The sequence below is a fragment of the Sebastes umbrosus genome, chromosome 1 (assembly GCF_015220745.1).
Source record: "Sebastes umbrosus isolate fSebUmb1 chromosome 1, fSebUmb1.pri, whole genome shotgun sequence".
Lineage (NCBI taxonomy): Eukaryota > Metazoa > Chordata > Actinopteri > Perciformes > Sebastidae > Sebastes > Sebastes umbrosus.
This window is the reverse complement of record NC_051269.1, coordinates 31,685,981-31,711,732: the sequence shown is the minus strand read 5'-3', so window position 1 is coordinate 31,711,732 and position 25,752 is coordinate 31,685,981. Positions and strand designations below refer to the sequence as shown.

The following is a 25,752-nucleotide window of genomic DNA, read 5'->3' as shown; positions in this document are numbered from 1 at the left end:
GTTTGCCACGGTAAATGCAGTACCTGTGAGGGTTTCTGGACAATATTTGTCATTGTTTTGTGTTATTAATTCATTTCCAATAATAAATATATACATACATTTGCATAAAGCAGCATATTTGCCCACTCCAATGTTGATAAGAGTATTAAATACTTGACAAATCTCCCTTTAAGGTACATTTTGAACAGATACAAAATGTGTGATTAATCACGATTAAATATTTTATCGATTGACAACCCTAATTCTGTATTTTTCTTATTGTCAACGAATACCATGGAAGATTAACTACTAACAAGATTTTTTTGTGTAGCCATGTCCTGATATAGCATCCTCTTAGTCACAGACGTCCATTGTTTCCCAAAGACTATTAAAAACACTGGATGACTGTTCCAACCTGCTGCCGTAAATACTCACAAGACCATCTAATGCGTATTAATCCGCTGGTGAAAATAGTCCCCAACAAATGCACTATTCACTCTTGTTTTAGTGAGGTTTGTTGTAAAACTACAGTGCCCAGTTGTTTAAGGAAATAATAATTTATATCTGTGACCTGTTTTAAAAATGTACGTCTTCTGTAGAAACCAATGCACTGAGAACCACAGACAGGGAAGTGAAGTCAGAAAGTATTGAGAGGATTATCACATTGCTGATTCTGGCCTTTTCATGAGATTTGTTGACAATAGGGCGGTCAAGATGTCAGATTTTCACTACATGGTTAGTGTGGGTAAAAGCATTCATCTAGAAAATTTAAAAAAAAAACAAATATTGAGAGAGTCTGTAACCATAACTGTACATATAAAATGATTTAAGAGGTGCTGGTTTATTTACACAATATTATCATATGTATTATTATTATTATTATATGTAAATATCACGGTTATCGTCAATACCGATATATCGCAACACCCCTTGTTGACCATAACAAAAAATAAGAAATATCTACAGCCTTATTCTTTTGACAGTTCCATATTTACATTTTCAAAAAGTTCCAATTTTAGACTACTTTTAGGCAACGCTCTTGCACACCTGCTTGTGTTTAGACAAAGTTTAAGAGCTTTTGGCATCAAAAAAAGTATTGTTTTGGTTGCATCTGCACTATTACCAAATCATCAAACAATTCAAATGATACCCAGGTGAACATGAGGGAAACAAGTTGTTTTGTAACACTGTTCACTTCACAGAGCAGAACATTTTCTCGCGAATGAGACGAGGGGCACTCATAAAGCAGATAAGCTGAAACGCATAATGGAAAAAAAGATGGTCATTCGCATGCTGATAAGACATTTCCAGTATTTTCCTCTTCTTGTGATCTGTCTCGACTGCTCTGGCAGATAAAGGAGCCCCCCCCTTTCCTACTGCTCCTCCTCACGCTAATCTTTCGGGACTTTTAACGGCCTGCGTGCACCTCACGTTTCCAGATGATGCAGATCCCATTGTATTCCTCAAGGACTCCTAACCTGCTTCTTATCAGCTTTGACGTCTTTTTTTTGTCTCCTTTTCCTCTCTGGGCTCCAAAAGGAACAGGTTCGCTATTTGTATCAACTCAACTCCCAGCCTTGTGAACTCCCATTGATTACACTAGATTGTGAGGAATTTGAGTGCACAGGGCTTGAAAGGTGGATTCATCTAATGCAGATTGTTCCTTTTATGCATATTAAAACCCACATGCTTTGATGGTGGCTGAGTGGAAATACTGAAAATGTTGAAATACGGAAAATAGCTTATTTTCTTAAAATTCATGCGCTAATGAGGTAGAACATGCATCCACTTTTGCAAAAATACAATAAAAGCAACCATGATTTTTTACTTTTAATCTTTTGTTTATAGATTTGAAATTCACAATCCTCCACACAGAAAGTTTGTTTGAGGAGAAACTGAGACCGAGGCAAGCTAACCTCACAATCCCTCTCACTTGCCACGGGGACAAAGGGTCATAACCCCCAAACATGAGTTTCCTTTGGTCAGTATGTTTTCCCAAAGGATGAAGTTACATTTGAAGCAGAAAGCTAATCCATAGCTGCTAGTGCAGTGGCGGAGGCAGCCAGACCACACAGCAGTTGAGGTCAGGAGGGTTGTTGACCTTTTTTAGCTTCATTTCTCTTCCACAGACGGAGAAAAACACGGAGCATGCACTCCCTATTACTAACTGCAGGTTAATTCAACTTAACAGGACTAAATGTGTGTTGTGTTATGTCTCTGTGGCATTGTTATGTCTGCTGAAAGGTTTGTGGTGGGTCAGATGAAAGATAATAAAACATGATTATGATACTGATCATTGTACATTTAGGCGACTCCAACATGCACAGATCTTGACATCATATAGAAAGACAGTCATTGAGTTACATGTATTCAAAATAGTGTGTTCCCATCACCATGCTTTCACTTTTTTTGTATAAAAAACAGAAACTTAGCTATTTGAACTATTTGCAAAAAAACAGTTTGAAGATCTGACTAATTATTTTATCAGATTTAGATCTTATGGCCACGTTTTAATCAAATGTACAAAAGAAAATTAAGCAAATTTACTAAAGCCTCATTTTAACCATGGTTTTAGGTACCTGTAAGCATGCAGGGGTAAAAGCTGCTGGTTTTCTATTCTCACAGTGCAATCATGTTACTACCAAACACCAGGATTATGTTGTACAAGGCTGGCGTGGCGCTGCACCAGCTTACTGTGTTACATGGACACACAAACTTTACTGGTGTTTTGACTGACATTGAGTTGAAAATCCAAAGTCAAAATTACTTTTTCATCCTGTTGATCACATATATGTAATGTGATGATAGTGCTTTTGAGTAGAGCTGAAGTGATAAGTCAAACGTCGACTATTTTGATAATCAAATCATTGTTTCAGTCATTTTTTATTTATTTTTTTAAACAAAAATGCCCAACTTTCACTGGTTCCAGCTGCTCAAATATGAGGATTTGCTGCTATTCTTTGTCATATATGATAGATAACTATATATGAATATGTTGACTATGAATATGTTGGGGTTTTTGACTGTTGGTTGGACAAAACAAGACATTTGACCATATACTCTAGGGAGTTAATGGACTTTTTTTCACTATTTTTTGACATTTTAAAGTTTTAAAAAAAAGGATTAATTGAAACAATAATCGGTAGATGAATTGATAATGAAAATAATTCTTAGTTGCATCCCTTTTGCGACAATCTTTAAAAAAAAAAAAATTTTAATCAGATTAGGATATTGACCATCATGTATTCATTGGGTTATGTTTTCAAAATTCTTAAAGGTTTTATAGTAGTTTAGAGACAAAGATGTTTCCTCTAAATAAAAGCTGTTGGACTACAATACAAAATCGTGTATGCATTTAATGGCTCAACACATGTTGAATACGTGCGCTCCCTCATGACTTATAGTAATGTTGCATCCAAACACAGATTCAACCTGTTTGAGCTCTCTGACGTTGTAGTTTTATATGAATGAATCTCCGGCTCCTTCACAGATCTCAGTGGTGAGAAAACCACACGCTGTAACTCGTCTCTTCCGCCCGTATTTCCGGGGAAATGTACATTTACTCGAATCACTGTGTCTTAGAAAACACGTCCATTTATATCAGAGAGTTACAATCTGTTCTCTGTTTGTTGTTTGTTTTTTGGTTTGTTTCTCACAACAATATACAACCGAGAATGATAAAGGCCGGTTATCACTGTATGTTCGCAGAGATAAAATCTGCAATAGAATTGTTTACTCTCTTAAATCACCAACATCCGGGCTGTTTTCTCCCTTGTTAATGTCACTGAGGCTGAAATGTAATTGCCGGGTGAAATAAGTGTTAGTAGTGTAAGTGTGTAAGTAATCACACTGAATGCTCAATTTGTGTGTTTACACAGAAGTAAGAGCTTGACTGGGTCAGTGCTACCATTTGCATTTGATAAGCACCATGAGCCAACGGCTGCCTTCAAATACCGTAACTAGTAAAGAAAATAAATGTTTTATACACGCTGCATGCCATTTACGCTCGGGGTTTGAATTGTAGGACAGAAGTTTATCTCACAAGTTCAGGAAAGAAAATAGAAGTTACCCATTTTTCTCACATTTATCCCTCCTGCTGAAACAACTTACAAATAAACTTATAAATTAACACATAATTAAGGTGATTAATTATATTTGAAGAAGAAACTCTTATTAAATAGTTTTGGTTTGTTTTTAATGATTTGTTTTCTGCCTTTTTAAAAGCTGCATTAGAGCCATTTTCATCACACATTTCTATCTACAAAACTATATAAATTATGCTATATGGTGTCAAATCAGAGACGACAGTGAGACACACCAAAGTCAAACTTGCTTTGCTGATTTTAGTTCACGAAGTTACTGGGCTCACTTCAAAAATATGAAAGGGGGTTTTGCTTGTATTAAGAAACAGAATCTTCCAATGAACAAGTGAAATTTAGCTTGGTAAGATTTCCTGAAATAACATGTCATATTAAGGCCTTTCAAACTAAAAAGAGAAGTTGAAATTAACTGGGAAAACTCATTTTGAGCTATATTTCACTAGTATTAGGAAGTGTGTCATAATAAGCCTGTATTGCTCAAAAGTATTTGTTTCACTTATTCACGATGTATTGCCTAACACCAAGTCCCTATGTCTCACTGAATGTTACTTGTTAGGTGACTGTGTCTTATATTAAGTGTTATGAGATATTTTGACTAGTAATTTAGACAAATATATTTTGCATTTTTGCGGTGAATATGTCTTATAACACTTTCAATGCTCGATGCAGCTTTTCTTATTTTGGTCCTGTGTACTTTGTGCATCCTAAAGCTACACTTCCTGCTATTGTCTGTCAGACGAGTGACTACACAATCTGTCTCTCTCTCTTTCTCTTTCTCTCCGACACAAACACATGCACACACACACACAACCCCCCCTCCCTCCCTACATCCCCGGAGCTTCTGGTGCCGGGGCAGCACTGACAAAAAGTTACAGGGGGCTGATAGGGCAGAGCAACTGTGTCTTCTCTGGAAGAGAGAGAGAGAAAAAAGAGAGAGAGAGAGAGAAAGAGAGAGAACTCACATGAGAGGAAGTGCACAGACACAGTAAAGTCAGAGGGTTGTGTCAGGCAGTTGAGTGTGACTCCCTCTGTCTGTCAGTGCACAGCCGGGCTCCAGCGCTGCAGCACCACCACTCCCCTGTCAAAGCAGGATCTATCTTCTCCCCGTGCCTCCACGCCCGTCTGACCGCTGCCTCTGTGATTGACTGGACCGCTGTGGAAGCTCGGAGGGGCCTCTCACTGGATGTCAGCACCCAAAGCCGGTAGGTGATGTTGCACATTTGCACATAATATATCTATCTGGGAAACAGCTGTGTAAAAATGTGTCCTTTCAGTGACTGTATATCACCAGGAATATGGCAGTATTTCATGTATTTTAGAAGAGTGTTCACTGTTACTATACCGGCAGATGGTCAAGCTTTGTTTGGCTTCAGCTGTGAGAAGCTTGGGTATGTTCTGGATTCAGTGTAGCAGCTTTACTCTTTACAAAATCATATATAAAATGCACAAGAACATTGTGTTAAGCAACAGCAACAAAAACAAACTATTTTTTGGGGTTTTATTTGTTTGGTTTTGGAAGTGTGGTTTCTCTGGACGGGGAAGGGGAGAAAATTGGAAACAGACCCACCCACCCTGGAGTGCTAGTCTGTCCAGGAAAAGTATTAAAGTGCAAAGAATGACGGAGACGCACAACAACAGTCCCTCACTGCAATGCTGAGGGAGGCGATCACAGACGGACGGAGATGAGAGCGTTCAGAAAAAGGATTGAAATTGGGTTGACACAGAGAGAGTTAAGTAAATTGCTGTCACAGCATTGGCTGTCCTCAATGCTGAATTACTGTGCTTTTAAGCAAGGACAGCAAAATATGTTGACATGCTTGAATTGTCAAATCTTGCTTGTGCACAAACACATTTTTTCTCACAAACACATCTTTTAATAGAAATCTGTACCTCACATCACCACTGCCAGATGCTTAAAATATTCTTATTCGATTGGAAATGATTAGAAAGTCAGTATAAAAGTTAGTAGAGCCCGTTGTATAGCACGTTTTAGCTTTTCACGACCTCCTTCCTTGTTTTTGTTCACTGTGCATAAATCTCGCAGCATAAGATGAAATGCTGGCCTCAGCCTTTCTCGCCCAAAACACTAAACTTTTGCTCTATTTTTACTCTCCCGTGCATTGCTGCTCCATTTTTAGAGACTCGTCTATATGGTTTGTTGGGCAATAAATCAGACTGTAAGTCCTTCGTGTTCTCTCTGAAAACAATAATGGGGGTGTAATGATGACATTCATGGTTTATGCTGTGATGAATTACTGTTTTAGGGAGTTTAATACTGATAACAACTTAAAGCTTAAGGAATCCAGACTCACCTTGGACAGAGTCCACAGTGTCCAAACTTACATATTTTTAAATTCTAGGAATTCAACGTTTTAGCGTGATCACTCAGCTGTACCTCAGATTATCAGATTATCCAATTAATACTTTTGAAATGTCTGCAAATCCACGACAAGTGAAATTAGTTTCACTTAAAATCAGAGAAATGCTCTGTTGAACTAAAAAACGTTTAAAATTAGGTTATCACCTGCCAACGATTAGTCCATTGATCGATTAGTTGATTGACAGAAAATTAAAGGGCAATCATTTTGATAATTGATTCATCGTAAAGCATTTTTTAAGTAAAACTATACTGGTTCTAGCTTCTCAAATGTCTGTAGGGATGCACCCATACTGGATCAGAGATCGGGCTTATACTGGCTCAAATAGCTGGATCGGGTATGGGTGGTAATGAGGCCGATCTCACTTCAATTCTATGTTTATATACTATATACATTATATACTGGAGTTGGATTCCCTGTTTAAGTTTTGACCAGTTTGTTGCTGCATTAAAAAAAAAATGTAATTCCTGTTCATTTTGAGGATTTTTTATCAAGTTGCTGGTGTACAATTTATTATTTTAAGATAAATAACAATTCAGTAAATTTATATTTATTTGTTACATTTAGTTCTACAAAGTTAGGAAAGCAATGTTTAAATCAAGCCTGATGTTGCCTTACACATAAAACAATGATCCCAGTCACTTTCACACAGTGAGGCATACAGCTTGGTATTGGATCAGTGCTCGGTATCGGCCGATGCCCAAAGCCCAGGTATAGCTAACGGTCTCGGGACTGAAAAAGTCAGATTGGTGCATCCCTAGTAAACTGATATATCTTTGGATTTTGGAGGACTGATCGGACAAAACAAGACATTTAAAGAACATCATGGGGACTTGTAGGAACTCGTGATGGCCATTCTTCACTATTTGCTGACATTTTATATGCCAAATGATTAATCGATTTAACCAAGAAAAAAAACAGCCATATTCAATTTGATTAGAGGAGAACAAAGAAATGCCCTGTGCAAAGTGGGAAATCAGTTTAAGCGGCCTAACTGTATAACTTTCTCATTGAACTTGGTCTATATTTCTGTCATTGTGATAAATCATGAAACTGTGGGTTTGTTTGGTTTGTAAAGGTCGAGGGGCAGCAGGTTAAGAGGTCACAGTCAGCTGGAAGTGGCCCTCGGGGACGTAACTCTCCCTCTAAAGTGTCTTAAGTCATGCTTAGTGGGTGTCGACTGAGGAGAGAGAAGGATTGGTAGCAATGTTGTGTGTTTCAGAGACCGGACATTTGTCTTGTGTACAGTAAGTTTAAGCCTCCTCTAAAAGTTTTAATATCTTAAAGGAATCATTATTTGTCTTTAAAAACGTTTAATCACAAAACTTACATCAATAATTACCTTTTTGGCAGTGGTGTAGTGATCGTTGATGAGGTGGGTGTACTGCTAGATAGGTTACTGAGGAGGAAGTGGGTATACTCTCCTATATATTCCAATGGCGGTAAACCTGCGTATACCCTCAACTACACCACTGACTTTTTGAGAAGTTTTCTCTGAAACTGTCAGTCTAATCAAAACTGAAATGCACCTTTGCTTTCAGACACTAAAATGACTTGGATTTGTAAATGTTCCATCACATTTTCCAAAAAGCTGAAGGGCAGTAGAGCAACTTGGCTTTATTGTAAAAGTATGGCGATTAAAAACAGATCACTTTTCATTAAGTCCGCTCTGGTCTTCTTCATCACAGCAGAGGCTGCGTAAAGGGATGAAGAAGGAACTCAACATTTGTGGTTGATGTGCATGATACTAATGGTGAGCGGCTAATAGTGAGTTCACTTCCATCTCATGCACCTGAACAAGCTGTTGTTTGTGTTTAGATAACAAACAATAGATGCAGGCATTTATTTGTGTACCACCCCCTTGTGGAAAAGTCCTTTCACTGCAAGAATCTGCTCTAATTGAGATGTAACTGCCATAATTGTAAAGGGAAAAACTGTCAGAAAGATTTTGTCATGGAGAAACATTTAACTAGTTTCAGAAATTACTGTACAGAGATGGAAACCTCTTTTAGCAGGAAATATAAAGTTAATGATAATGATACGTTGCTGGCTTTTCCACATTCCTTATTTTCATCCGGGCTATGAGTTAAATGGCACAACGATGTATTGTTTCTCCTATTATATTTGGACGTTTCACTTGATAAAAGATCTTAATTTGTCTGTAGTCTAATAAACAACATAAGAATTTTTCAAAGAGAGCATTAACTGTCCATCATCTCCACCTTGCAGGTTTGTTGAGATTGACATGTATAGTAAAAGGCATGTCACAAACCATTTCAAAGGGGCACACACTGTTCTGAACTCCACGTTTTGACCTTTTTCCACCAGTGTGCACACGAGAGTGTGAAGGCGTCGTAAAGCAACACTTGCCAGCATCACAGTCAGTTTCCAGAGAAACTAGGCGAGCGCTGAGTGCTCTTCATCCCCTCTGTGGGTTGACTCTGCTTTGCTGTTGGGAATGGAAAGGCTTTAGAAGCTATACGCACCACAGCGAGCAGCCTCCAGCGCCTTCTCGGTTCAAAGTTACCGCACAGCTGCTATAGCTGGAGCTCAGCGTGGCCTACCTGAACACGTGCAATGGTTTTTATTATGCAGAGTTCAAATACTTCACGACCACTGTTTTACATACGTAATGGAGCTTTTTTTTCTTTTATGTGCACAACAAGGCAATGATCTGTAGAGTCTTAGTTTAGTGGGAACTTTTTCTACTTTCTACATTAACTGGGGATTTAAAGCAACATTAACCAATTTAGTTGGGGTCACTTTGGGGCAGTGGAATAATTAAGCTGAAAAAAACAACATTGACATATCATCATCACCTTATAAAGTTGTTGTGGCAAACATGTTTTGGTCTCGAACAACTACTGAGGGATTTGGCTCTTTAGCAGCGGATAACCCTGGGTCTGAAAAGTGAAGCCAATGCTGAAGTGCCTTAAACTTGCATTCTTTCTAACAGCCAGCAGGGGGCGACTCCTCTGGTTGCAAAAAGAAATCTGATTGTATAGATGTCTAGGAGAAAATGACCCTACTTCTCACTTGATTTATTACCTCAGTAAACATTGTAAACATGAGTTTATGGTCTCAATCGCTAGTTTCAAGTCTTCTTCAATACATCATGATGTTCAGTTAGTAAATTATGGTCCCATTTAGAGTCAAATAGTCCATAAAGCAGGGGATCCTTTAGGGCGTGGATGCATTGGGATTGACAGGTCGCTGGCACAGCATTGTCCGTTCTGGAAGTTGTCCATGTTTTCGTCTTATAACTCTAACCCTTTCAAGTTTTTTTCTGTTCATGAAAGTTAATTGTAACATTTCGGTCGCCTGAAAATGTCTTATTCAGCGTTCGGTTCTCCTAAGCTCCACCCTCTCGTGTCACTTTTGGTTGCAAAAAAATAACATGGCAACAGTCAAAAACCAAGACGGCCAAAATGCTGAACTCGAGGCTTCAAAACGGCAGTCCACACTTCAGTGGGTGACGTCATGGTGGCTACGTCCGTTTATATATACTGTATATACGTATACTTATGTCTATTCTCTGCTAAATGCCTTTATGTTCACCAGCTAGTCACTAACTTTGTCTGTCTGCTGTTTGGTGCTGGGCAGGTAGTGTACAGCAGATTTATTAGAGTTTTTTTTGCTAAAAAAACCAACCTGCCGGCTGCTGGGAACAGGGTTGATGAGAGCAGCAAAACTGAATGAAAACAGTAAAATTGCAGTAAAACCAAAACAATGAGCTAACAAAAGCAAAAGAGATAGAGACAGAGAGAGCTGTATGTATGGCTGTGTTGCGTGTATCTGTGTGCATGTCTGAGCGTATTGTCTACATGTCTCTGCATGCATGTGTGTGTGTACATGTGTGTGTCTGTACGGTAGGATGACCCCCTGGATGGTAAAAAAGAAATTCTTGTTTGCGGACCCCCAGCCTCCACCCGATACCAGGAAATCTGGTCGACCGATAACTCCACACATTCCACAGGTCGCAATAATGTCAGTGACTCCAATGTCACGCACGTTATCCACATCAAACTGTCAATATCAGAGCGAGCAATTACACTTGCATTGCAACCACAAAAGCTGCCACTGGGCGTTTGTTTTGGTATGTGAGTGTGGCTCCGCGGTTCTGGAGGCATCCCAATGTTGATTGTACATCTTAATTATTCGCACCCTGGCCTTTTCCACACTCTAATCACTTCTCACCCTCCATATCTTTTCCCCGACTCCCTCCTTTTCTTTCACTCGTTTTGGCAATCTGCCCTGCAACTGCTGCTCCCTCCATCACCATATTGCCTGACTGCATTCCTCTCATTCCTATTGGCTTCCTGTGACTGGAAGAGGAGAGAGCCCTACTGGCCACAAAACTCCACCTTGGAGTCCTACCCATGTATGCCATATGTGTCTTTTCCCTTCTCCACTGTTCTGGCTTTCCGTTTTTAAAATCCTCTTAGGGATTCTGTATAATAGTGTGTCTCTATGAGTGTCTGGTGACGAGATTTTGAGGATGACTTTTCCATATTATCTCACACATACTCTCATTGTACTGCAAGGTGGGGATGTTTTTAATGAGGGGATCTAATGGCCCACACACAGTGGCACTCACATACTACCATAGACTGTATATAAGAAGTGGATGTAGTCGCCGTGACGTCACTCGTTGGTTTGTGGACGTTTGAAGCCTCGAGTATTTTGGTTTTTGGGCGTCGCCATGTTGTTTTTTTTGCAACTAGAAGTGACATGAGAGGGTGGAGCTAAGTACAACCAAATGCTGAATAAGACATTTTTAGGCGACCAACACGGACAACTCCCAGACCGGACTGGTAGCGACCTGTCAATCACCAGGTAGCCACGCACTAAAGCATACCCTGCTTTATGGTGTATTTGACTCTAAACGGGACCATAATTTACTAAATGAACATCACGCTGTATTGAAGAAGACTTGAAACTAGCGACTGAGGTAATGATGTTTACTGAGGTAATAAATCAAGTGAGAAGTAGGCTCATTTTCTCATAGACTTCTATTCAATCAGACTTCTTTTTGCAACCAGAGGAGTCGCCCCCTGCTGGCTATTAGAAAGAATGCAAGTTTAAGGCACTTCCGCAGGTTGCCCACTGCACGCTACCCAACAGTGGCACTGCTCTGATGGCGGCAGAGACAGTGTAGAAATAGTGTGAGGGGGAAAGATAAGAAGGGAGAGACATCTATTAGTAGCCTCATTGTTATTGTTAGATATTGTTTTAAATTTCATGCAAAATGAACATCTGTTTTTCAGCATTTCTGAATGACTCACTATGAAACTTTCCCATTTTTGTATGAAAATGTCATCCAGGCTGTATTCCATTTCATAATCAGCTATCAGGCACTTTAAAGGTGCTAAATATGGGATTGGGAGCATTTCTATTGCCTCTCAACGGCTTTCAACAACGGTGAGCTGGCTGCTGGCAGCTATCGATGCTAACAGTGCAAACTATGGTGAAAGTGCTGACAGAGATAACAGTATTTCCGCTTCTGTGACAACGCTGTTGGTCGGAACGGCGTTTTTAGCTGTAACTGCCGTATGAGAGCAGTGCAGAACAGCGGATATGAGCTAGCCAGTGGGGCACAAACATGCACTAAAAGCACGTGCGGCCAGCCCGGTGATGTCAACAAAGCACGGAGAAGCTCGGATTACAGCACACACAGAGCGATTTCATTCTCTGCTCAGGTAGACATTACTCCTCTACTGTATATCTTTACATAGCAAATAGTTTGCTGCTATATTAATGCTCTGGATATCGTACAGAGCACTTTTAAATATTTGCCTCCAAATGTACTTATGTAACAGTACAGCATTCAACTTTAAAGCCATGGATGGAAACTGACAGTCTACTTTATTACTTACTTTATTTTACCTCTCAACATTGGTGCTTATACTTTCAGCTATCAGCTCCTACATGTATCATTTTAGATTGTATATATAATTTTAACATGTGTCATCATAACATTACAGTGGTGATTCAGAGGCCGATGTTGACACGACTGTTATGAATAATGACGTGTTGATAATGGATCATGGACTTATTTGTAAAGGCCATAACAGTGAATAAACAAACATAAACAGTGAATAAATGAGTCAAACAGAGACTGTTTTAAATGTAACTTAAGCAGCAGTAGCCACCAAGCACTGTCTACATCTGCAAACAGAAGAAACTCTGTCTCAAGCATGCGCTGCTCAGAATGGAAGATCTGCTATGAAATCCAATTTGCTCGTACGTATCTGAAATGATTCAGGACACAGTCAACCCCGTGACTGGGGGATGGACTGTTAAGTGCTGCCAAGAGCACAAGGGAAAAGACCTACTGTTGTTGAATTTAGAGTTTTATTGATAAGATATAATTTCCCCTCTAGGTACACAATTTAACTGAACAACAGCAAAGCTATTGACTCCCTCTTAGACACAGGACTGGCCTGGGTCACGTTAAATAAAAGACTGGCTCGGCTTCACTAGCTGGTTTGTCCCAGATTGGTTTATCTTCATAGATCGAATGATGTTGACCTTTTTTTGGCAGAGGGTGGAAGGGATTTGGCCACGAGCGGGATGCGGAAACTGTGAGACAGTGAGAGTTCAGTTTGGGAGAGGACATGTGAGAATGGGCAGCACTGTCTAAATTAAGAGTAAATCTGTTGTGTGTGTTTGTTTGTGTCTGTGTGTGTTCATCCCAGATAGAATAGAACTTTATTGTTCACGGACGTGAACATTCGCCTTTGGCTGCACAAGGTGGTCAGATCCCAAAATAAAAATACAGCAGGAAAAAGGCACATATAGAGGGCAGTAAAATAAACATATTGGTACAGAACAAGCAGCATGTTAAATTAGCAGCATATCAAGAACTCAATAAAGTAAATACTTTTTACATGCTCTTACAGGTTTTGAGGGCTCTGCAGCACTTTCCTGCATGAAGACGAGTACATTTGTAGTAAAACATATATTCTATTTAAGGCTTTCTATCTGGCCTGATATGCATATGTATTTCAAACATGTTTGGTTCTGTGGTTTTCCAATCATTTTGATGGCCATATGTATATTTCTGACCAGTTTGTTTCTGTTCTGGGCTCACCGCTTCCCTTAAAAATATCCTGTCTGATGCCATAAAAGTGTCCTAAAGATACACATTGCTTTATATTTACTGTAAAACTCAGCCTATACAGCCAAAAGCAATGCCATGTAAGTTAAATTCATCCACTGCCTGCACATGATAGTTATTTATCATCAACAACGGAGCACGAGTGACTATTCATAAGTGCTATCAACTTGTCCCTTTGACTCTCCGTCCTCTTTATTATGCTCCTCATTATTATGATGCCGGTATTTGTATTCCTCCTGCGGTAGACCAATTAATGTCATGTCATCAGCATATCTACATAATTAGCCAAATTAATAATTCATTTTCTGTATTCAGTTTGTGTATATACTGAAAACACAATTTGGAAATGATATTGTGTTTATGTTTGGGCTGCATCACCTTAATCAGTGGTTATATTTGATATTCCTGTAAGGATTTGTGTATTAGGTTTTAGGTATTCATTCATTGAGATGTGGTTACAGCCTAGTTTAAATGCAGTAGTCAGACTCAGCTGTATCTGAGCCAGCTACAACTTAAAAATACTATCAAATATTAATGCACTGTTAAGCTTCAGAGTAAGTGCTTAATGAGCATTTTTTTTTTACTTTTACTGTATTTTGCACGTAGTATTTTTCCATTATGTATCGTATTGACTTCCAAAAGGTTTGAGCACTTCTTCCAAAACTGATTATGAGAGATTATTAAGTATTTAAAGCCATTTTTGAATGGCATGGCGATGTATTGTTGGCTGGTCACTGTTTCCACTTATAGTTTTATCCAAATGTAAAACACAAAGAGCACAAGCAAAATACCCCTAACATACATAGATTACCTACAGTGGACTGTTAACTTGTCGTCCTGGGCACAAGCAAGACACACACAGTGGCCTTGCTTACAGTACGTTAAATTTAGGTGATAAAACTGGCATACTTTTACTACTTTAACTACATTTAGATGATACTACTGACATACTTTTACTACTTTAACCACATTTAGATGATACTACTGACATACTTTTACTACTTTAACCACATTTAGATGATACTACTGACATACTTTTACTACATTTAGATGATACTACTGACATACTTTTACTACTTTAACTACATTTAGATGATAATGCTGACATACTTTTACTACTTTAACTACATTTAGATGATAATGCTGACATACTTTTACTACTTTAACTACATTTAGATGATACTACTGACATACTTTTACTACTTTAACTACATTTAGATGATAATGCTGACATACTTTTACTACTTTAACTACATTTAGGTGATAATGCTGACATACTTTTACTACTTTAACCACATTTAGATGATACTACTGACATACTTTTACTACTTTAACTACATTTAGATGATAATGCTGACATACTTTTACTACTTTAACTACATTTAGGTGATAATGCTGACATACTTTTACTACTTTAACCACATTTAGATGATACTACTGACATACTTTTACTACTTTAACTACATTTAGATGATAATGCTGACATACTTTTACTACTTTAACCACATTTAGATGATACTACTGACATACTTTTACTACTTTAACCACATTTAGATGATACTACTGACATACTTTTACTACATTTAGATGATACTACTGACATACTTTTACTACTTTAACTACATTTAGATGATAATGCTGACATACTTTTACTACTTTAACTACATTTAGGTGATAATGCTGACATACTTTTACTACTTTAACCACATTTAGATGATACTACTGACATACTTTTACTACTTTAACTACATTTAGATGATAATGCTGACATACTTTTACTACTTTAACTACATTTAGGTGATAATGCTGACATACTTTTACTACTTTAACCACATTTAGATGATACTACTGACATACTTTTACTACTTTAACTACATTTAGATGATAATGCTGACATACTTTTACTACTTTAACTACATTTAGATGATAATGCTGACATACTTTTACTACTTTAACCACATTTAGATGATACTACTGACATACTTTTACTACTTTAACTACATTTAGATGATAATGCTGACATACTTTTACTACTTTAACCACATTTAGATGATACTACTGACATACTTTTACTACTTTAACCACATTTAGATGATACTACTGACATACTTTTACTACATTTAGATGATACTACTGACATACTTTTACTACTTTAACTACATTTAGATGATAATGCTGACATACTTTTACTACTTTAACTACATTTAGATGATAATGCTGACATACTTTTACTACTTTAACTACATTTAGATGATACTACTGACATACTTTTACTACTTTAACTACATTTAGATGATAATGCTGACATACTTTTACTACTTTAACTACATTTAGGTGATAATGCTGACATACTTTTACTACTTTAACCACATTTAGATGATACTACTGACATACTTTTACTACTTTAACTACATTTAGATGATAATGCTGACATACTTTTACTACTTTAACTACATTTAGGTGATAATGCTGACATACTTTTACTACTTTAACCACATTTAGATGATACTACTGACATACTTTTACTACTTTAACTACATTTAGATGATAATGCTGACATACTTTTACTACTTTAACTACATTTAGATGATAATGCTGACATACTTTTACTACTTTAACTACATTTAGATAATACTACTGACATACTTTTACTACTTTAACCACATTTAGATAATACTACTGACATACTTTTACTACTTTAACTACATTTAGATGATAATGCTGACATACTTTTACTACTTTAACTACATTTAGATAATACTACTGACATACTTTTACTACTTTAACTACATTTAGATAATACTACTGACATACTTTTACTACATTTAGATGATACTACTGACATACATTTACTACTTTAACTACATTTAGATGATAATCCTTACCCAGCTGAGTTCAGCAGATGGAGCCATCACATCACATCACATCACACCAGCAGCAGCAGCAGCAGCACACACACACACACACACACACACAGACACACAGACACAGACACACACACACAGACACACACACACACAGACAGACACAGACACAGACACAGGCAGGCGGATGAAAGTGACTCCCAGCAGGTTTTATCAGAGTTTCACCACCAGCGACACTCAGTGAGAAGCAGACAGACAAGTGGAGAGCAGCTTTCGGTGACGGTGGACAGCCTTTTCTCTTACTTAAGAACCGAAACATGTTGAAGTACGGAGCTTAGGAGCTTATGTATGTATGTAGCCGACAACACTGACTGTCCACAGCCCCGACAGCAGCGGCTGTCAGAGCCTGCGGTGGCGCGTGAAGTAGGAAATACTGAAGTTGAACTACTAAACGGTAGGAGATGTTTAACGTTATTTACTAACATGAAGTCATCTAGCAAACTAGCTAGTTAAAGGTGTTGTTTAAAGGGCTATAACTAACTATTAACTCCACTTTCTTGTGTACAAGAACGCGTGTCAGCTTTATCTTAACCTACAAAGTGTTGTTTAGCTTCTTGTGTGGTTAAAATGTGAAGTTAATTAGCTAAATATCAGCTGTTAAAATCCATGTTATCCTTTTTTGTCTTTTTAAAAAAAAAAAAAAAAAACACTACAGTAATCTGAGTAGCCAGTAGTAGTATCTTCTTTTCCTTTTTTAAATTAAATTACATTTATTTATTCATTATTATCATTATTATTTGTATTATTATTATTTTTTTATATTTATATATATATATATATATATATATATATGTATATGTATGTGTATATGTGTAAATATATATATTTATATATATATACATATATGTATACATATATATGTATACATATATATATATATATATATATGTATGTGTGTGTGTGTGTGTGTGTGTATGTATGTATGTGTATATATATATATATATATGTATATGTGTGTACCTGTATATATGTGTGTGTGTGTGTGTGTATGTATGTATGTGTGTGTATATATATATATATATATGTATATGTATGTATATGTGTGTACCTGTATATATGTGTGTGTGTGTGTGTGTGTGTGTGTGTATGTAGGTATGTATATATGTATTTTTTTTTTTTTTTTTATATCTTCTTTTTCTTATTATTTCATGACTTATTTGTGGATACTCTCCCTGTGTTGTGTTCTCTACAATTTGAATTTGATGTATCCATGATTGAAAATCAGTTAGCTGTGGCTGTGTGTATGTTGTTGTCAGGTATGATTGATTGATGTGTTGTGTCACCGGTAAGTGTTGTTCAGAAAAGCAAAAGTAACTTTCCCTGTATAGTGACTGCTCTATTGATTATTGACAATTAATAAAAAAAGACCTTTGAAAGGAAAATCCATGTCATCCTACTTCTGGCTTGCGTCCAAACCCAACAGGTGTAAAATCTCACCTGGCTGAGATTTTTTTATTTGCAGTATCTCATTTCATTTGAAGAAATGCAGTACAGCAATTAAAAAAAAAAAAAAATGTCCATTATGATTTCCAAAATCAGAGTGTCCTGAGGTCATGACCTGCAGAGTCAGATGCTGCAGTCTTGAATTAGTAAATACCTCATTACCTGCCTGACTAATTGACTTGTGTGTAACTCAAGGTGCCCTATAATTATCCTAATTGACAATATGACTATTTAAAGGTGATTAAATAGGCCAAATAATTATGTCATTATAGTATTAAGGCCTCATTGTGAGTGCTGTAGTGTAGAATTTCCTACTGCAGTATTTCTGCCCATAACGTCATTGAAAAGTTTGACTCATTCACTACTAGGCAACAAATGTTTGGTTGTTTGATGGACCGTGGCGTGGGCAGCTGTGTTGTGTGAGTGTGTGTGCTGTATTATGACAGAAGTCGTAAAAAATTGTTAGATCCCACCCAAGCCCCTTCAGTCCCTAGAAAATGAAAACACACACACACACACACGGCAGCCATGCGTGGAATAATGTTCTCATGTGTCCAGGTTGCCTCTCTGGACGGGATGAGGTCATAGCCTCAAGTGCTGTTGCGGGGATACGATTACATTAGTTTCATGTGGGCCATGCCAAAGGAATCGACACCATCCTACTCTTTGCCTTTTAGATCTCTCCGTCTCGTCTCATCATCTCAGATAACCAGCAGTGATCATTATTGCTTTGAATGGGTACATGCTGTATCTACCTGTGTGCATGCGTGGTTGTCTCTGCAGTGTGACTGTATCAAGGCATGTGTGTGTGTTTACAAAAGCGTATCACTACATAGAGACTCTGATAATAATAACCAGCCCTTTATGCTACATGACTGGTGTCATCTTACTCAAAGTGTTCATCACAAAGGCCTGTTTGCTCCACAAGTTGTGACAGCCCAGTGGGTTTGCCTTTGTCACAGTCGTAAACACTGAATAGGCCTCATATGGCTGAAGGTTCAAGTGAAACTTTACCACCGTCATCTTAGAGAAAAGGCTAAATCATCCCACTCGAGATGTGGAAATTAGGGGTGTGAAAAAAAAAATCAATTTACCTATTGTATCGCATTATTATTTTTTTTAACAATTTTGAAATGCCAGAATCTATATATTTGATTCATTCGAGTTATGTGGCGGTAGAAGGAAGTTACCGCCTTTATTGTTGTAGTCTGAGTAACGTGACGTCATATCCGTTCCGTATCCGTCAACCAAAACAAACAGCAGTCGTCCGCAGCGAGCCAAAATGAAAAAGTCGAAAACCACGGAAGTTCTACGTGGATACAACCTGCACCCTCACATTTTAAATCCGACGTGGTAAATACTACACATACAGTAAAGTATGGAAACATACTACAGCTGCATGCTAACTCTGTCATGGACAGGAAACGTTATCGTATTGCAGTAACGTGCAGTCAAGCCAGCCATCACTCTCATCTCTGTGGTCAAATCGGTCGATTCTACAACTGTAGAGCACCCATATACTGACATTTATGTTAAATGCATTCAAACGGCCCAGATGGAACTGACCATGGATGTATAAAGAGAACAGAGCTAACAGGGAGAACTAGCGACGGACTTGGCAAAGTTAGCGGAAGTATACACGTGTGTCCGTTTTTTTAAATAAGGTGTTAACAAAAGGAACTATATATGCAAAATACATATATGGAAAAAAGATTGATTGGATTATATTCACTAGAAGTATAAAACATTACATGTCCTTTATAAATTAAATAGAAAATACCACTAATTTGTGAGGGAAATGTCTTTATTCCTTTGGTTTGCTGGGAAAAAATGTATAATGCCTGACAATGACTGATATATTTGACTTCAGCACATCTCTGACAACATACATGTTGAAAATCAAACATTATTACTGTATAAATTTAGATGTTTTCCAAAGTAAAAGTCCCTAGAAGTGTATGATTTAACTTTTTCCCATGGTCTAGTGTTATAAAAGTTAAGAAAAATCACGACAAATCGTAATATCGAATCGCAATACTTAAAAATTGCAATACATATCGAATCGGGAGATAGGTGTATCGTCCCAGCACTTATAACCAGCCCTTTATGCTACATGACTGGTGTCATCTTACTCAAACTGTTCATCACAAAAGCCAGTTTGCTCCACAAGTTGTGACAGCCTTTGGGTTTGGCTTTGTCACAGTCGTAAACACTGAATAGGCCTCATATGGCTGAAGGTTCAAGTGAAACTTTTACCACCATCATCAAAAGGCTCAATATTCCCACTTTACACTGGAGATGTGGAAATACTGTTTGTCTCTCTGTTGGCGGGGTTTTTAGACATTCTTGTACTCCAAGACATTTTGATGTCAACATAAGTCTCCTCTGTGCTTCTACAGCTGGCATCAGCTGCGAGTCACGACAGTTGTAAGATAACGCTTGTGATTCATATAATTCAGTTGCACTGCAATGTGGTTGCTATAGCAGTCAGTGTTGTTTTGTCTTGCTGTTTAGGTATGAAGCTGGATTTCACTTTGCATTAGTGGGAAACCCTTATTTAAATAACAGAAAGATGAACATGTTTATTTAGAGCCATTTCTGAGCATTCAGTTCACCGTGTGGTTTAACACATACTGCTGGGAAGCAGCTGGAGAGGTGTGCTAGTTATTTTGGTTTTCTTTTTTGAGTTTCCTTATGAGTTGACTATGAAAAAGTCTTGTAATGTAATTTATTCAGCGAATTGCAATGACACCAAAATTAAATGCTAACCTGCATTGGATGCATCTGTTTTATCCAATTCATTGATTTATCATTTTGTTTATAAAATGTCAGAAAATAGCCAAAAATTTGGATTAGAATTTTCCAGAGCCCAAGATGACATATTCAAATTGCTTGTTTTATCCAAAACTCAATGATATTCAGTTTACTATCATACTTTATATGACTTTATTGAAAAATAACTAAGATGTAAAAAAAAAAAATAGATGTAAATTAATTTTCTGTCGACAGACTAATTGATTAACCATTAATTGGTGAGGTGTTGAGATGCCATTCATATCCATCATATCCCTTTTGGGTATACCTTTGTGCTGCAGGCTAGTTGTGAATGTGAATATGAACCTTTTCCCAGGACAGATAACCTTTAAAAGTCCCCAGTGTTTTCCCAGTGTGAGCCACAGCAGTGCCCTGACAATAGGGACAGTGTTCTGCACCGGCCAGAGCACCAGATCACATTTCCTGTTCCTGATTTAAGATCAACTCAGCTGACTACTGATACAAGCTGCTCCTCAAAAACAACAGCAACAGGACCATCGCTCTGCTGGTGGATCATGCGAGTATGTGTGTGTGTTTGTGTGTGTGTGAGAAAAAGAGGGCAAAAGATGGAGAGTATTAGGGAAATCAGCAAAGTTCAAACAGAGACCGTAACTTTATCAAAACCAGCAGTAAAAGCAGGCTAGTAGAAGACAGTAACTTTATTCTTACCGACTGCAGGGTGTATTTGAAACAAAGAAGCCCTTCTGTGTACATAGCCTTCTAACCTAGTGTGCAATAACAGATTGTGATACGCAATATACTGCAGGAAATGGGCATGAGAACCTGTTCACTCAGTCAATTCACCCTTATGCCAGGCGTTGGGTTGTTACATGTGAAAAACAAATAAACGCCAGTATTTCTCTGCATGTATGTATGTGTGTGGGTGGGTGGGTGCGTAAAGGTCACATTCGCTCAGGATCTTAGGTGCACAGATCAGTGACCAGAATCAGTCACTGTTTCTTTTGAAGTACATAAAGGAAGTCAGCTGGTGTTCCTGTCAGGTCAAATTGTGTCATAATTTGCATAATTGAGGGCAATTTTAAGGTGATAATTTGTGTGTGGTCTGTCTGAACGAGGGTTTTTATTAGCACTATTGTACTGTGTCGCCACTCTCCCTTATGAATGAGCAGGTCATGAAAGTATCAGTGTCAATTCTTTTAGCAGTAACCCATATTGTGTGTGTGTGTGTTTTTGGCCAAGACAGAGTTTTAGTCTCATGCCAACCTTATGACAGCTCCCTGGGCCAAATTTAGCTCTGTTTTCCCCCTCAGAAAAAGATGACCCTTTGGAACCCACAGGAGAAAAAATGAAACCATTTCAACAATTGTCAGTCTGTTTTGGCTGTGAGAAATCAAGCTGGAGAATCACAAAAAAAAGAGCATACTAGCTTGTGACACTCTCGTATATGCACACAACAGTTCAGTGAGCTGGCGACCCCTCATCTTTTTTCCCGCGCCGCCTCAGGGACACAACATCAAGAGAAGTCTTATAAGTGTCTGACCTCTGAACTTTCGGTAGAAGAGAGAGTGGAAGGGTTATTACAAAAATGTACTGATGACTCTGAGAGAAAGAAAAGATTAGACGATGAAGGCATCTTGTGCAATCATCCTGTTGACAGTCAATGTACAGGAATGTATGGCTTTTGTCGTGACATAACAAGTTGTTACTTCATAAGCCTCGGGGTAAAAAGGAAATGAGATGTGCTGTATGATTTATAGAGTTTATTGGCGAGCATTCCTCGCATTGTGTTTTTAAAATGTGTTGAATGATTAGCTGATTCATTGATCAGTTGATTGACAGATAATTAATCTGGATTTTGACGATTGAATAATCGTTTAATCGAAAAATCCCAAACATTGAATGGTTCCAGTTTCTTAAATGTCAGGATTTCCTGTTTTTATTCGTTTTGTGTCACAGTAAATTGAATAACTTTGTGGTTTGGGCTGTTGGACATACAAAGCAAGCAATTTAAAGTCATCACTTTGTGCTCTGGGGAGTTGTGGTTGGTATTTTCTGACACTTTATAGCAAATAATTACCAAACAATTATACAATTAATTTACGAAAACTACTTTGCACATTAATCTATAATTAAAAAAACTAATTTAGTTACAGCCATAAAAAAGTGAAAGCTTTTCAGGATACAATATTTTACATTTATCAATAAAATGTTCTTATCATGATAGTAACAATAGTAAATTTAATACTACAGTAAGTAAACTTCATTGAAAATTACTTTATTACTTATAACTTTAAATACAGTAGCAAATACAACAAAAATGTTAAAGAAGACCTGTTATGCTTATTTTCAGGTGCATACTTGTATTTTGGGTTTCTACTAAAACACGTTAACATGCTTTAATGTCAACCAAGCCAAACTCTTCGGACTCCGCTCCAGCTCTGCTCTATCTAGCTTTGTTTGAGGGCGTGCCAAAGTAGCCGTCAGGCATGTATTATGCAAAATGTGTTACTTGGTGACATCACCACGTTACGGAAGAAAAGGCAGGACTTCAAGCAAGGTGTTTTTTAGGCAGTTCAGGAGCAGTGTTTCTGTGGGGGAGAGTAACTCCCTTTGGCGTGAACCGTGAGCTTTGTTGCTTTACAGACCTATTACATGCACAAAAAACTATATAACACACGAAAAGGAAAGGGAAAGCACAGAAGCATAATATGTCCTCTTTAAACTTAAATCAAGATAAATTAATCAAACATACTTGAAAATGCACCCAATAAAACATTTATGTACTGCAATTTCTGTTCACATATCTCCCAGCAATATATATGCCAATATCGGGGTTAAGCCAATATCATCAACTCACTCATAGTGGTCGGCTGTAGCAACTCATTCTCTATCCACACCCATTTGCAGTACGGCTGATATATATGAGGCTGAAGTTATTGACAGCCACTTGCACACACGCCATACACATACAGAAACATGTGTGGGCAATTGGGAATGCTATTAATACACTTATAAGCACACACACACATGCCGCACACTCATAAAAACAAGTGGTGCGATGCTATTAATATGTTGAGAAACAGCAACGCAACTCAGTGTCCCGAAACACATGTGCACTTGCGTGATTACATACAATAACACAAGTGTTTACTGACAGGTGACACTAAAAATAAACCAGCACGGTTACATATACTGCAGCTCGCACAAAGAGCCACAGTGCTCCTTCAAAAGAAACAAATGGGCACTATTAATACATTGGCATCGACACACGCCAGCACTGATGCGCTGATACACGTGTACACGCACCAAAACCTCAACTGTCGCACAAGCAGATCCTACTTATGCAAACACAAAGACCTGCTGTGTACACTCAAAGGAAACAACTGCAAGCTATTAATATCTTGGCGCGTATAGGATGGACACACACAAGCACACACATACTGTATGGATGCACACATACGGAGATTGATACTCCAGCTGCTCGGAAGCAGAGGGACAGAATGTCCCCAACAGCTGTGGATTCCTCTAAACGTAAGGACGGGGGAGGGACGGAGAAAAGGACGGAGAGATAGGTGGTGGGCTGGGGGAACTGGTGATGATGGTCAGCATGGTGCTGTGTGTGTGTGTGATTGGCTATGTTAATACCATAGACTGTATATAAGAAGTGGACGTAGGGATGTCACAGTGAGGACATTTTCCCACCGGTTAATAAACTTGTGACAACACCGGTGTTACCGATTACACCGGACATTGTACAAGAAAAGATGGAGCTCAATTTATGTAGAGCACTTACTTTGATCTTTAACTTTAACTTCGGATGGCTGTGTGTCTGGCCTCTAAGCAGCTAAGTACAACAGAATGCTGAATAAGACATTTTCAGGCGACCAAAAAGGTTATAATTAACTTTCATGAACTGAAAACACACTGTGAAAGTGTTAAAGTTGTAAGACGAAGACACAAGCAACTCCCAGGCAGGACAACGACGTGGTAGCAACCTGTCAATCACAACGTAGCTGCACCCTAAAGCATCCCCTTCTTTATGGTCTATTTGACTCTAAATGGGACCATCATTTACTAAATGAACATCATGCTGTATTGAAGAAGACTTGAAACTAGTGATTGAGACCATAAACTCATGTTTACAATGTTTACCGAGGTAATAAATCAAGTGAGAAGTAGGGTCATTTTCTCATAGACTTCTATACAATCAGACTTCTTTTTGCAACCAGAGGAGTCGCCCCCTGCTGGCTGTTAGAAAGAATGCAAGTTTAAGGCACTTCAGCATTGGCTTCGCTACTCAGACCCGCATGTAGCCCAAGGGTTAATGCTCAGTGTCAGCCTGGTTGTAAACTTACTTGATTTACACTCAGCACAAGATGGCATGCGTGATAGCTTACTAGAAACAATATTAATAGTATCTGTTTATAGCTCACATTACATTTTGTCTCTGAACTCCTGCTCTTTCTGCTTTGTTGCTCATCTAACTTGCGCATCAACCTCAAGCCTGCTGCCAGTGTTTATGTATACAAATAGTAGCTAGCACTTAACCTGATGTGTGACTTCCAGAAGTAACTCCATCCAATACCACTATGCAGTTCGCTCTAACAATAAACAAAAGCACATTTTAGGGCCTCAGTGTGGATATAAATACTGCCGAAAGACATCTGTAACTCTCGAGCTGCAGAAATGAGCCATTGAACCAAAATAGCAGCTCGCTGCTTGCCTAAATGAACCAAGAGGATGTTATGGTGCAGACTAACTTTAGAAACAGGAAGTCACTGTTTCTTGTGTGTGTCTGTGTATGTGCGCAGGTGTGTGCGTGTGGGTGTGTGTGTGTATGTCAGTGCCTCTGTGTGTTGCTGCAGAAGGCGCAGAGAAAGAGGATGATGGTTGTGAAACGAATATGCTATTACAGAAACCAGAAGTTTGTCTCCTGCCTATTTTTAGCACAACAACGCTCAACTGAGAGAGAGACAGAAGCACGCACATAGATCTTATCTAGATGCAGTTCTCCTTATTTTTAAAACGTTCCA

At 38.1% G+C, this 25,752-nt stretch overlaps 1 protein-coding gene across 2 annotated transcripts in view; it reads left to right on the top strand.

Annotated features, from left to right (window-relative positions):
* The first annotated feature begins 4,955 nt into the window (after positions 1-4,955).
* LOC119484712 (histone deacetylase 7-like) overlaps positions 4,956-25,752 on the top strand; it is a 55,231-nt gene continuing 34,434 nt past the window's right edge. Inside the window, exon 1 of one of the 2 annotated variants that reach the window (XM_037763759.1) lies at positions 4,956-5,281. In XM_037763759.1, coding sequence (XP_037619687.1) covers positions 5,263-5,281 — 19 coding nt within the window. In that variant the 5' untranslated portion in view covers positions 4,956-5,262. Of the gene's footprint in view, positions 5,282-16,657; positions 16,896-25,752 lie in introns of those variants that run through there. The other variant, XM_037763749.1, reaches the window with a different exon arrangement.